Here is a 14,173-nt window from a genome sequence, read left to right on the forward strand (position 1 = left end):
CACAGGCGCAATCCCACTACTGATCAGCACAAGAGTTTTGACTTGCTCCATTTCCAACCTGGGCCAGTTCACCCCTCCTTAGGCAACCTGGTGGTCCCCTGCTCCCGAGAGGTCACCATATTGATGCTGAACTTAGTGTGGACACCCAATCAGCATAGCCCACTACAACCCACCTCAGCCTCCTGAGTATCTGGGGCTACAGGCACACGTCACCACGCCCGGCAGGATTTTGTTTAAGTGAGAAGAAAATCATAAGGTACTGTTGCCACACAGAGGACTCAAAGGCAGAAACAGTTCTGAAATGCAGACGCTGGTTGGGGTGCCTATGTTTTATGTTCTTACGGACTTAGTATGTATCTTGCATCCTGCATTTGCTCATTATATTTTAATCCTTTGATAAGAACTACATTGTTTTTATACAATCAGGCACAAGTACAAGGCCAAGGCCATATGGAACACACTAACAATATACTAATTCTTCTCCCCTTATCTGCTTGTAAAGCTACTGGCCATCTAGGTGTCTTGTTGGCAATACCTTGAAATATTTGTTTTGTTGTTTTGGGGGATTTTTTTTTTTTTTTTTAACGTATCATAAAAACCTCAAGAGTAGATTTTCCTATACTTAGGGCTGAAATCTGAGAGTAACTAAAATGTTATCTTGAGAACACTGGAGGGCTACTGATAACAAAAAGAGCAGTGTTACCTCTTCGAGGAACTGAAGAATCAGATACACTCCTTGATCTTATGGAAGCTGGGGATTTTAGGCTCTGTCCCACTGTCCCTGGTGACATGGTGCTGTTTGTCATATGCTCGTTGAACACATTAGGTGACTGAGGCATGTGGGTGAAAGAGGCTGACTGACTTGGCTGCTCCCAAGTCTTGCAGTAAGCTTTTCTTGATGATTCAGGGGAAAGGTGTTGGCTTACCCCTTCAATGGAGTCAGGTGTCCCTGGGCCAGATGCTGGTAGAAAACAAACAAAACAAAAAATCCAAATTAACAGGGTAAAATCCCTATGTTATAAAATAATTTCACCCATCCATTTCTAATCACATTATGTATTCCTTCTAGTTCTCTATTTAGCAGCTGTACAGCAATTTACAGTTTGCAAAGAACATTCCAGTATTTTGTTTAAACTCCATGAAAAATGTAGAACAGGAGCTCTGGTCACAGTTTACAGGTAAGAAAATACACTCAGACCTAGAGTTTCTCATATTTGCCTCTGTATGTAACTGACCCTACTTTTAACTTCCAAAAATCTCTTGATTTTGTTACCTACAACAATATCTAAATCCAGCAGACAAATGCAGGCAAGATAGTAACATGTTCTCAACATCTTCTGTTTCCCATGCCTAACTAACCATGATTAACTTGGATATTTAAAAGGATTACAGAGTAGTCATTATAGAATAAATGTACTAACAATGTTACTAATTTACAAGTTTACTAATTTGTTAGTACAGTTACAGAATAAAAAGTCAGCTGGAATGTAATCTCAAAGAAAGCAAGAGTTTTTGTCTCTTTGGTTCTCTGATATATCCTGAGCGCTAATGTGTATCCCTTGTGGTTGGCATATTAGAGGTGCCCAGTGGACATTCCGGAATGACTGACTGTATCACATGGTATACCCTACCAAGTAAGATCAAGTTTGTGTTATCAATTGTAGGTCTTGCTGCTACTGTAACCAAAATTAAAATTACATAACAAGCTTACTTGGCAAATTTATAGTTTGGTCTCCGAGGAATAGACGTCTTGCAATACTTCTCCTATACCATGCTCTTGGAAATGCCAGAATTTCACTGAGTCGGCGCATATCATATTTAAAGGAGGCAGACCCTATATCACAAACAGCTGATACATAAATAACATTTGTTAGTACAGATTTCTAAAACCCTTAATGTTTTCACATGATAGGTATAAGATAGGGTTATTATACAGCTGAATTATATTTAAGTTACATATTATGATTAGTAAGGGATACGTTCTTCCACACATTACAAAAACAGCACATTCTAACACTGTTAGTACCATTTTCCTTTTTTGAGGTTATGGCAAGTTGGAATTCTATTATCACTTTATCATGAAATCCTCAGGTAATTTCTAAAGATTAGTCTGATAGCCAGCTTTCAATTTTAACACAGCAGTCTTCTCTATTATGGAAAATCAATCATCAGGATGAGCTGGTATACAAATTTTCTCAAAAGGAAGTGTAAACCAAATAGCTGTGGGGCAGGGACTACTATTTTCCTATCAGACAAATAGCAGTGACTTTAGACAAAACATTCTGATCGCCTTTTTCCAGAGTTCTGCTCTGGAGCATTCTTCTGCTGCTTTTGTACATGCTCTTCTATTTTTCTGCCATAGTTTCTGTAGGGTTTACAAGCCAATGTCTTCCAAAGCTAAAATTTCTGTTTTTGTCTGAGCCCATACCTACATAGCCATAGTCCCTAAGTCAACTGTCTACCAGAACCTTCCACCTAAATGTCCTATAGACATTTCCTTATTTTCTAAGTTAATGGCTTCACTGCTCCTTCAGTCATCTAAGCTAAAAGTTTGAGACATTCTTGTCTCCTCTGCTGCCCCTAATACAACTTGTACTCAAGCTTATGGATTCTCTTACATCTCTCTTAAACCCATTCCTCATTCCCTTTTCTGTTTTTACAGCCAGTTTAGGCTTTCATCTACTACTGCACAGTCTATTTCAACAGTCTCCTTAAGCATCTTTCTTTCCTATCTTTCATGCTACCATCAACTCTCTTTCTAAAACATACTCTGAAGCATTACCCTGTTTCTTAACCTCTAATGGCTTCTCACTGCCTAAAAGATCAGAACCCAATTCTTCAGCATATGATATGAGTCCCTCCATAATCGGGTCCTATTTTATCAACATTACCTCTAGCCTGTTTGTAGCTCCATCCACTTTGTACAACCAATTAAATGTTCACTTACACCCTATGCTTCAGCCACAGCAAATCAAACTATGATCCAGAAGCATACATTTTGATGCTTCTGTGCCACTAAATACCATGCTGCTACCTCCAAGAATATTCCTACTCATTTTTCAAACTCTTCACCAAATAACATTTCCCATGTCAAGCCTTTTCTGATTTCTCATACAAGACAGAATTTATTGTTTCCTCCTCTTTATATAAAGCTCCATTATAGCATTTATCATCCTGGACTCATTTATTTGTCTACACATAAGACCTTGTCGAATTCATGCCTGCTCCCCTCAATCACCCAGCAATCTTTGGCAAAGGTGTACTCTAAAACGTAGGCTTAATATATATTTGCAGAATACTGGGTTAAGTGAACATACCGTATTTATTTGATTCATAATTAGGAAAGTTTTTACTCAGTATTCTGAATTCTTCAGAACGTTCTATTTGCATTTAATTTTAAATATTCAAATCACAATGTAAAGTAAATTAGTGATTTGCCCATAGTTATACAGCTGTTTTTAAAACCAGCAATACACATGCAAACAATTCAAGGTTTTCTGACATCAAGTAAACATTTTTAAACATCAATCATCCCGTTTTAGTGTTTTAAGCACTTACAATTAGAAATACCAAAACTGTAACAATTCGTGGAGAAGAAGTGAAGAAAAGAAGTAACTTTTATTGATTTAATTAGGTATATTTGGCCCTTGGGTGATAGGTCTATTTATCTAGAAATCATATTCCTAACATTGATTACTTGGACTGAGACAGTACCATAGGCTGGGCATTCCTCTCCTTTAAATCCAACTTATCACTGAAAAGCTTAACATTAATTGACTTAATATTTAAACACTATTAAAACAGAGGCCATTATTTAACTTTGGAAAACAATATTTTAATTTAAAAACTATAAAATTGAGTACCAGATATATTTATTAAAGTAGTGTCCATTTTGCTTGCAGACTTGCTTACAGACTGATTTTCAAAAAATGAGGCACCTCCTGAACGCCTGATCCGTGACAGACTCACTTTTACAAACTCAAGGTTTATACTGAGTGAATCTTTTCGACCAGTGACTGAAGTGGGCTCCTCATCCACATTCCCTTTAAAACAAACAAACACAAATCCCCACATTTATACATACATGAATGCACACACCTGTCTAGTTAGGTGAAAATTATCTAATACACTGTAATATGGCATGAATTAAAATCACTTGAGATAAAAACTTAAGCAGAATGATCTAATGAGTATTAGCATTCCTAACAACAATTTAGGAGGTTCAAACCCATAAACATAATTGGTGATTTTTAGAACCCTTCTCCAACAATAGAAACTAGAATTGACATGAAATATATATTTTCATCATTTGTTTAAATACAAGTCAAGAGATAGTTACTAATAATAAGCTCTTATGCATTTTAGTGGTTTGTCTCACTTCAGAGTGCCAATTTAATTTCACTAAATGACTGACTTAAATTATAGTCTCTTTTTAAATTAACAAATGCGACCCATTCAATTTAAAATTTTACTTTTTATACAATTTCTTATACAAATGGACAGTGATTTGCTAAGACATTTAAACATTTCAATAAGATAAGTAATCTCTGATATTCAGTAATCTGAATATCAGAGATTACTGTGCTATGTATATTGCTTAGAAAATATTCTGAATATTAAAATTCTTGTATAATTATTCTATATTTCTACATATTATGTAAAGATGAGATAGGTATTATCAAATAGGAAAAATATAAAAAGCATCTGATCTTGTCTATGTCCCTTATGATTTATGAAAAGAAAGCCTGAAAGCTTGAAAAGATGCTACAGATCTGAAAAAGACGTAAACATGCAAAGTATACCTAATCCTCCTGATCCAGCTGTAAGACCAGAAACAGCTGTTTTTTGTTTCCCTGCTCCATATGGATGAAATACATAAAGGGAAAAGTCAGACATGCATGCAGTGAAGCTCAGGCCAGATGAACTACTGCTGGAAGTGGTCAGATCTGACTGACTACTACTATGTCGACTTCGGCCAAGAGGGCTGCCTAATCCCGATGAACCTACAGTGAACACAAGAAATTCAAAGTATTTATAAGCCATGAGAAAAAAAGGCCAGTCAATAATATGTTCTTAAGAACCAAACATTACTTCAGAATAAAATGGAAACACTCAAATATTAACAAATCAATATATTTTAATCCTTAAAACTGAAATAAGGACTTAGATGTATTTTCCAATTAATTTACACAAGGGCTGAAAACTCTCTTTATCCTTAAAACAGTTTACTTATATATATGTTTGGCCTACTGCACGGTTTCCTATTTCTTTTCTCCTTAATTACTAGAAACAGGCAGTGGAAGAGGCCCATAATAGTTGGATTCAAGCAAAGGGGGAGGAGAACATACTGTAAAAAATCAGTATCATATACTTGGAGTTGACACTTCAGTAAGTACAGTGAAACAGAACAAGGTATGCACATGCAGAAAGTTAAAAAAAAAAATGTCTCTGTTAGTCAAGTGTCCTTGTTGGTAACATTTACTAGGGAAGGGGTAAATTCCAAAAACATAAAAAATACGAGACCATTTGAATAAATTATTAAATGATTTTGTTGGTGATTCCAAAATGTATGTCCACACCAGACTTCTTTTGGGTTTATATATTACAACTGCCTACTTGACCTATTAGAATGAGTCACAGGCATTTAAACTGAACTGCACTCTTGATCTTTTTCCTTGAATTTGCTTTTCTTCCGGTGTTCCCCATCACTAGAGTAAGTGATACTTCCATGAAAATAGCTCAACCAAAACCTGTCATCCTTCCTACTACTGTCATGTAATTTATCATTCATAATTTCTATATCTCAGGTAAATAAACTCTGTCCATTTCCTTCCACTGCTGCCATTCTAGCTTAAGTAATCATTAACTCTGTCTGGACTACAGAAATGTCTCTCCTTGCCTTGTCCTACTCGAATCAACTGCTACACTGCAGCTGGACTGGTCCCTAAAAGTATAAATGTGAATCATATCCACTCCCTTGCTTAACCTTTCAGTGGCTTTCCCACATGAGTTGCTCTCTTAACCTTTCTTATGCAAGTCTCCATGCTTATAATGGCTTTTTTTTTCCTTTTTGTTGTTCGGAGTTGCCAAACTGTTTCTTCTTGTTGAATTTTGTATTCTCTCCCGGTGTTCGTTCCCTGAACTCTCTGCTTAGCTAACTCATACTCACTTCATGTTTCCATTTAAAATAAGCTTGTTTGCTGGGCTATTACTTGTTTCTCCACATTCAGTTTAGGTTCTACATTAGTAAGTATGGACCATGTCTATTAGCTAAGTTCACTATTCTTATCCCCTAGCACTGACCCAGACCACAAAGATCCTTTGAAAGAATAGATATTGTCACAACCTGTATATTCTCATCATCATTCCTTGAATATTCTATAATTATAAATTGAGGGTTGCTATTCATTTCTGTTGTTTTCTAAAGAACGATAAAAGTTCGGCATAAAAAAGGTTCACATTTCATATTCCTTTCACTACTTATTCCTAGCATGATGCATATATACTGCTATAATAATTTAAGTTCTAATAATTTATGACATTATGACCAGTTTGTCATTAAGAAAAAGATTAACATTCCAAAAGAGAAATGAGCATGGACATATATTTACCATTCCCAACAAATAGCTAACAAAGTAATAGAGTATAGATTAAAATAATAAAATCCAATTTTAATCCATCCCATTGACAATGATTAAAATTAAAAGCAGTATTGGGAAGAACACAATGGACTGGTGTCCATATACACTGTGGTGAGAGTGTAGAAATCTTATAGTCTTACCAGAAAGCAAATGTATCAAACACTTTCAGAATGTTCATACTTCCTAACCTAGAGATTTCTACTTTTAAGAATTTCTCTTAATATTTATTTGTTTAAAAATATTTACATACAAAGATGTTGATTTTAGTATTATTTTAAAAGCAAAATAACCCAGGAATCTCAAATATATGATCAAAATGATGGAATATTGTACAGCCACTAATTTTAGAGATGAATATTTAATAATATAGGAAAATAACTGATATTTTAAATTTTAAAAAGTTACACAGCTGAAGAGGCCATATTTCAATTTTTGCCTTGGAAAAAGATTGTATCACTACAGAAATGCTGTAGTGTTACCAGAGATAACAATGGTTATCTATGATAAAGAGATATTCTTATTTTCAGTACATCTTTTGTGTACTATTTTCTATAATGAATAGTGGGTATAACTTTTATAATCAGAAACCAGCACTACTACTATAATATTTTGTTGACAACACAACTCCAACAGCAATATTTTGGAACTTAGTAGTAGATAATGGGTGACCAGATTAGCAAAATCTTTATATTAACCTTTTTGTTTGTGAAAACTTTCAAAGATTCACACAGCAAAACAAATGACATTCCTATAACCATTTCCCCACTAATACAAGTAAATACTGGAGGAATTTTGGGATGCTTTCTCACAAACCAGTCTGTAATAATTTTTCCAACTGATATTTGATGAAATTATTAGAATAAAGATTTGACTCTAAGATGACTCTCAAAACATAGCACCCAAAACCTATGCTGTATTTCCTTACACTATTTTCATGCCTCTCTCAAAAATGGAATTTAGAATTTTATTTTTTTTTCCTCTTAATGCAAGCCTTCTCAACCTTGGCATTATTGACATTTTCAACCAGATAATTCCTTGGCAGTGGAGGGGGTTGTCATATATACTATAGAATGTTTAGTAGCATCTCTGGCTTCCATAGTAGCTGCCAGCTGTACCCGCTCAGTAATGACTATAAAAATTGTCTCCCAAAATTGCCAACAAGATAGCTCCTGGTTAAGAACCACTATTTTAATGATATTCCAGTTTTCTTATTAGTTTTCATTCAATCTAGCCTCTTTTTTAGAGGTATTCAATAAAATCTTTACCATTTGCATGTGTGATCTCTATTCAATTTTTAGGGCAGAAATGGTACCCAGCATTAACATAGTGAGGAATACCTATAATCTCAGGAAATCAATTATGTTTAAAAAACTAAACCTTTTATGAAACACATAGATGAGTTAGAAAAACAAATTTGCCATTTAAAAATACATATGCTACTGCTACTTGATACAGTTTTCAGTCAGTATAAGAAAGAAATCCCTGTAAGGTAATACTATGTTTCTTATTTTGTATTTGCAACACTGATTACTCTTTAATGTCAAATAGAGCTTAAGATAAAAAAATATTGCCGGGCGCGGTGGCTCACGCCTGTAATCCCAGCACTTTGTGAGGCCAAGGCGGGTGGATCACGAGGTCAAGAGATCGAGACCATCCTGGTCAACATGGTGAAACCCCGTCTCTACTAAAAATACAAAAAATTAGCTGGGCACGGTGGCACCTGCCTGTAATCCCAGCTACTCAGGAGGCTGAGGCAGGAGAATTGCCTGAACCCAGGAGGCGGAGGTTGCGGTGAGCCGAGATCGCACCACTGCACTCCAGCCTGGGTAACAAGAGCGAAACTCTGTCTCAAAAAAAAAAAAAAGATAAAAAATATTCAAAAATACTTGAATGTGTGGATTATTATACAGTATTTATGTCATAGTGCTTGTAGTATGTACATTCAAGCCAAATTTAAAATGCTGTTTAATTGCCATTCAGCTAAAAAAAAAAAAGGTACTCAAGTTCAAGTAACACATGAAATATACTCAAAACATTGGTCTACTATATGTTTTTTCTATAAATCCTCAAATATTCCCCTTTTCCAAATGTATTTTAAAATATATATTAATTACTATTAAAATATTGATTTAAAAATAGTATTTGGTTTTGTACTAGAGGAATAAAAGACCATTATCTATACCTGGTATTCCAGTTTTGCTGGCAGAAGTCTTTGCTCCACTCTGAGTAGCATTACCTCCAGGGGATAAAGTCTCTGCAGGATATGCAGTCCCTAAAGTCTCCAGTTCTCCTCGGTTTGAAGAAAACACCAAGTCCAGGGATGGCAGCTTTAGCATGCATTCTACTCTTGATACTGGTAAACAGCTAAATTTGATCTGTGAAGGCTAAAAATAACAGAAAGCAAAAGATTTCTAGGATTTGGATGAAAGCAAACTTTTAAATGGAAATAATATTGAAATGTTCAAATAAACTTAAGAAAAACATTAAAAAAAAAAACAGAAAGAAATGAAGTGTATCACCTGAACTCATACTTGAACCACAGTATCTACAGGGAAGTTAAAAAACTGAATTTCAAAGCTTACATTTAATTTTCATTTCAGTCTACATATATTGATCATGTTTACTCATTTGATACTTAAGATTTTGTGTTTATTGTCCTAGCTTTTTTAAACAGAAGCATGATATAAAAATCAAAATGTATAAACAAAATGCTACCATTTTTAAGAAGGTAAATATTTGAGGAGCCATCTCTGAGCAATATGACAGTTGACCCTTGAACACCACAGGTTTGAACTGTGCCGGTCCAATTAATATATTGAGTTTTTCAGCCAAACATGGATTGAAAATATAGTATTCTGGGATGAAAAATCCGCATATACAGAGGGCTGTTTCTTTTCTTTTTTAGTAATTCCTCAGGGCTGACTGCAGGATTTGAGTATGTGTGGATTTTGGTATACATGGTGGGGAGGGCAGGGGTAGTCCCTAAAGCCAATCTCCTAAGTATACAGAGGGACTCACTCTGTTGCCTAGGCTGGACTGTAGTGGTACAATTATGGCTCATTGTAGCTTTTGACCTACCAGTCTCAAGTAGTCTTCTCATCCCGGCCTCAAGTAGCTAGGACCACAGATACATACCATCATGCCTGGCTAGGGTTTTTTTTTTTTTTTTTTGGTAGAGAGGGGTCTCCATATGTTGCCCAGGCTGGGCTCAAACTCCTGGGCTCAAGTGGTGTACCCGCCTTGGCCTCCCAAAGTGCTGTGATTACAGGTGTGAACCACTGCACCCAGCCCAAAGGTTTTATAACCCTCAAGCCCTCATTCATTGTGTTTCCATCAGACCTTTAAAAAAGCTAGCTAAAAATTCTAGAATGTAAGACTGAAGCTCTTCTGGCCACATTACTGTTATGGAAAATAGTTGGAACAGATGACCATTAGTGTTTCATTTACTCTTAAGGTTGATTATCAGATTTTAATTGAGGATCAACTGAACCCTGAAGTTTTGATACAAGTAGTTTTCAAATCCTCCTTGATAAACATATTTAATTAAATACTAACATATACTCCCAAAGGCCTATTGGTAGCATTGAATTTTAGAATAAAATGTTAAATAAAAACTAGGTAACTCTTAGCAAAAATTTTAACAAAGGTACTATTGTGACTTTATATCTCAATTACACTTTATATCTGCCCAGAAGAACTATAATGGCAAGAAATTAAGGTGTCAAAATAAAGGCATAAAATGCTTAAAAAAGGGTATCAACTTATCACCTTGTTTGCCACAGAAGTATGAAATTCAATTTTTGAAAACCCAAAGATCTATGACACTTTTTGGTAGAAAAGTGAATATAGATGATCTCTAATTTAGGATTTTTCTACTTTATGATGGTGTGAAAATGATAGACATTCAGTAGAAATGTGTCTGTACTTTGAGTACCCACATAACCATTCTGCATTTCACTTTCAGTATAACATTCAATAAATTAATGAGATATTCAACATTTTATTATGAAAAAGGCTTTGTGTTAGATGATTTTACTCAACTGAAGGCTAATGTGTTCTGAGCACATTTAAGGTAAGCTAGTCTAAGGTAAGCTTACCTTAAATGATGTTTGGTAAGTTAGGTGTATTAAATCCATTATGGACTTAAGCTATTTAGTTTATGATGGGTTAATTAGAACATAATGGCTTTGTAACTTGAGCATCTGTATACACTTAAAATGTTACATGTACTTCACAGATGTTCAGGCAACCTCCAATCCATCATAAACTTACTAATGGTTCATGAACCTGAGATTAAGAAAACTTTTAAACAGTAATAACGTTGACATGTTCAAATAAAGTTAAGGAAAACATTTTTCTTTAAAACAAAAAGAAAAAAAATGAAGTATATCACCTGAACTCGTACATAAACCACAACATCTACAGGGAAGGAAGAATAAGCAGATGTTGAAGATGACACTAGTGATGTTGTTGACTCTTCCATAGGATCTGGTATTTCAAAATGTCCCATATCTTCATCTTGTGAGCTGACAGCTGTTTAAAATATTTGGTTAAGTTTTATTATTAGGTCAAAGACAAACTATTTATTAAAAGATCCTTATTGTTTATACTAGTGAGATGAGAGGTATGAACACCCAGAAATATTTGCTTCTGTAGCCCTTCATTCTATACTTCTTTCCCTGTTCACACCTCTTGCTCATTCCCCTAAACTCAAATTTTCCTGCTGCTATACCAAACACTTTACCAAAAAACTAGTGATTATACTTTTGCCCTCAAGGAGATTCCAGTCCAAGAGACACACTAAGGATGCAGAACTTAAGGATGCAGAACCTAAGGATGTTAATTTTCTGCTTAACTAGCTGTGGCCATGGGAAAGTTATGTAATCTCACCAGAACTTAGTTTCTTCATTTGTAAATGACAATTAGATGATCTCTCACTTGTTTTACAGTTTATAATTCTTTACTATTTACAATTGCACATATTATATAATAATGTATAGCAGCATTAAGGAAACCTTATATACAAGATCCCAAAATATATGTGATAGGGAGGTATATAAGAAGGATGCTTACCTGTATAATTCCTTTCAATTGGTGTAATTGGGATAGTTTCCAGAGCTTTTTCGAGAAAGTCTAATAGGCAGGGACTGATAACCATTTCTTCTGGCAATGACTGAAGTGCTACCCAGGCATATAACTTGGCTGTTTTTACTCCTCCACTTCCTTTTCCTTTGGCTAGAACATTTATAAATACCATTTAATGGATTTTATAAAAAGTTCCAATTTAACATAAGATAACTTTGTGAGAAATTTGAATTAAAGTTTAATTAGGTAAAGCACCTCATATTTAAGGCCTTACGAGAAAGTAATAAAAATAGCAGGTTGAGAAGAATTATATGTTAGAATACAAAGGTGATTAATAACATATAATAAGATGGTTATTCCTACTTCCTCCATGTCACAAGTTTTGGTCCAGTTTTTCAGCTTTATATTTTGCTTAGCCTCTCATTAGCATTAGTCCTTCTGTCCATTTAAGAAGATATAGAGAACTTTAACAATATTTAGTGGCAAGTGAAGAAAAATGTCACAATTTTCAGGCTTTCCTATGTTTAGCTTATACATATTTATAATGCTTCCCTATATGGGATGCCATTTGTCTTTCCTTCTACCTAACTAAATATTTCTGTTTCAGGAGAATGAGTAAAACATCTTAGCTAGCTTTGGCTAAGGTTTCCAACTCTTAACATTTATTAGTTGTGCAAATCTAGGAAAGACATTCAACTTCTATGAGCCTTAACTCATTTATAAAATGGGTTAATATCTGCCACCCACTTACTGGACATAGACATGCCTTGTTAACTGAAAAGTGATATTAGGCATTATCAGCATGATTACTATTTTAAAAGGTTTATATATCAAGCTCTGTCTCCTAAATGAAACTTTTTCAAATAATTCTTGTCTAGTCTGATACTCCTTTTTTTGGAAATCCTGCCATGTATGTACGGTATCATTAATGTGCTACGGTAGCCAGATTCCAAGATGATGTTCAAGGATCCTTGCTTCCTGGTGTTCATGCTCTTGTGTAGTTTCTTCCCATACTGACCTGTGTGATGAGTAAAAGCTTGTGGCAGTGATGGCATGTGACTTCAAAGGCTAAGCCATAAAATATATTGCAGCTTCATCCATGGTATCTTTTGGATCATTTCTTTTGAGGGAAGTCAACTGCCATATCATGAGAACACTGAAGAGGCCCAGTAGAGAAGCCCACATGGGAAGAAACTGAAGTACCAGTTAACGAGTCACATGACTGGGATATGTTAGAGGCAGATTTTTCAGCCCCATCAAGTATTCGGATGTGTCTAGCCCTAGCCAATGTCATGACTGCAATCTTGTAAAAGACCATGAGTTAGATCCACTGAGCCAAACTGTGCCTGCATTTCTGATCAACAGAACCTGTGTTTGAGGTTATAAGCCACTAAATTCTGGGTAATCTGTTATACAACAGAGAAGTAATAAATGTGGTTAAGCCCAATGTACTACTCTCTTTTAAATGTGTTAAGTTTGATATTTGCATTTGATCATAAGCTCCCAAATTTGAACTACATAAAACTCCTTTTTTTTTTTTTTTAATGTATAGACCTAAAGATTTAAGTAATTAACCTATTTGGTATACTCTAAAGTAATGTCAATTTCAAAAACAGCCAAAAATAGTTGGCCCACACTTCCATATACGAATTTTGTAGAGTCATTATTGACAAGTCTATGTCTTTTTTTTCTTAAACGTGTGCATTTGAAAGTCTCAAAAAAGCAAGTAGGTAACAACTAAACATTTTAAAAATGACAAAAAATAGAGTATATACTCCTTAAATACCTGTGGGAATAGGTGGGGGCTGGGGAGGAAGTAAGGTGTTAGTCTTGCTCTGGACAGTGCAAGGTAAAGGAGGAGAAGGAGGAGATGTTGCACTATCTTTCATACCATACAGCTTGGACTCTTTGGAGAGTGTTCTTGGCAATGAAGATCCTCTGGAGGCATTAGGTGATTCAGTCTTTAGTGTCTTGGAATTGTAATGCAACTATATTGAAACAAAATTATAAAGATGAAGAAAATCAAGAAGTATAGAAAAATGTGGTAGAAAGAACATTGGAAGTCAGAAGACTTTTAACTTTTAAAAGTTAACTTTGTGATCCTGGCAAGTTTCTTTGCTTTTATTCATTTTTAAAAATAAAAAGCTCATTTCAGATAATCTTTAATGTCATTTCCAATTCAATAGTCTATGATTCTGTAATTCTAGAATCTAAAAAACAGTTGTTTAATGAAGTTGCACTAGGCAAGGTTTAGTTTTGTTATGAATATTAATTCATTAAAAAACCAAACTTCTTTCCATCAAACTTTCATGGAAAATGCTATATAAATGAAATGGGAACCTGCAGTTTTGATGTTCCTCTGTCCAGAAGAATATGGCTATATTACACAAAAAAGTCACTAAGTCTCATTTTAATATAATGAGAAAAAGATGAACATATATGATAGA

The 14,173-nt window shown here is 34.7% G+C and overlaps 1 protein-coding gene across 8 annotated transcripts in view; it reads right to left on the reverse strand.

Annotated features, from left to right (window-relative positions):
• The window catches only part of BLTP1 (bridge-like lipid transfer protein family member 1), a 222,180-nt gene that overhangs the window by 14,060 nt on the left and 193,947 nt on the right, over positions 1-14,173 (reverse strand). For 7 of the 8 annotated variants that reach the window (XM_012473015.3, XM_012473016.3, XM_012473017.3 and 4 more), the window contains 8 exons: positions 13,513-13,714; positions 11,715-11,876; positions 11,035-11,174; positions 8,824-9,025; positions 4,803-5,003; positions 3,864-4,043; positions 1,712-1,849; positions 704-961 (listed from right to left, as the gene is read on the reverse strand). In XM_012473015.3, coding sequence (XP_012328438.2) covers positions 704-961; positions 1,712-1,849; positions 3,864-4,043; positions 4,803-5,003; positions 8,824-9,025; positions 11,035-11,174; positions 11,715-11,876; positions 13,513-13,714 — 1,483 coding nt within the window. The remainder of the gene's footprint in view (positions 1-703; positions 962-1,711; positions 1,850-3,863; positions 4,044-4,802; positions 5,004-8,823; positions 9,026-11,034; positions 11,175-11,714; positions 11,877-13,512; positions 13,715-14,173) is intronic. The other variant, XM_012473019.3, reaches the window with a different exon arrangement.

This window comes from Aotus nancymaae, unplaced genomic scaffold (assembly GCF_030222135.1).
Source record: "Aotus nancymaae isolate 86718 unplaced genomic scaffold, 86718_ANA_hifiasm-v0.15.2.pri h1tg000033l, whole genome shotgun sequence".
NCBI lineage: Eukaryota > Metazoa > Chordata > Mammalia > Primates > Aotidae > Aotus > Aotus nancymaae.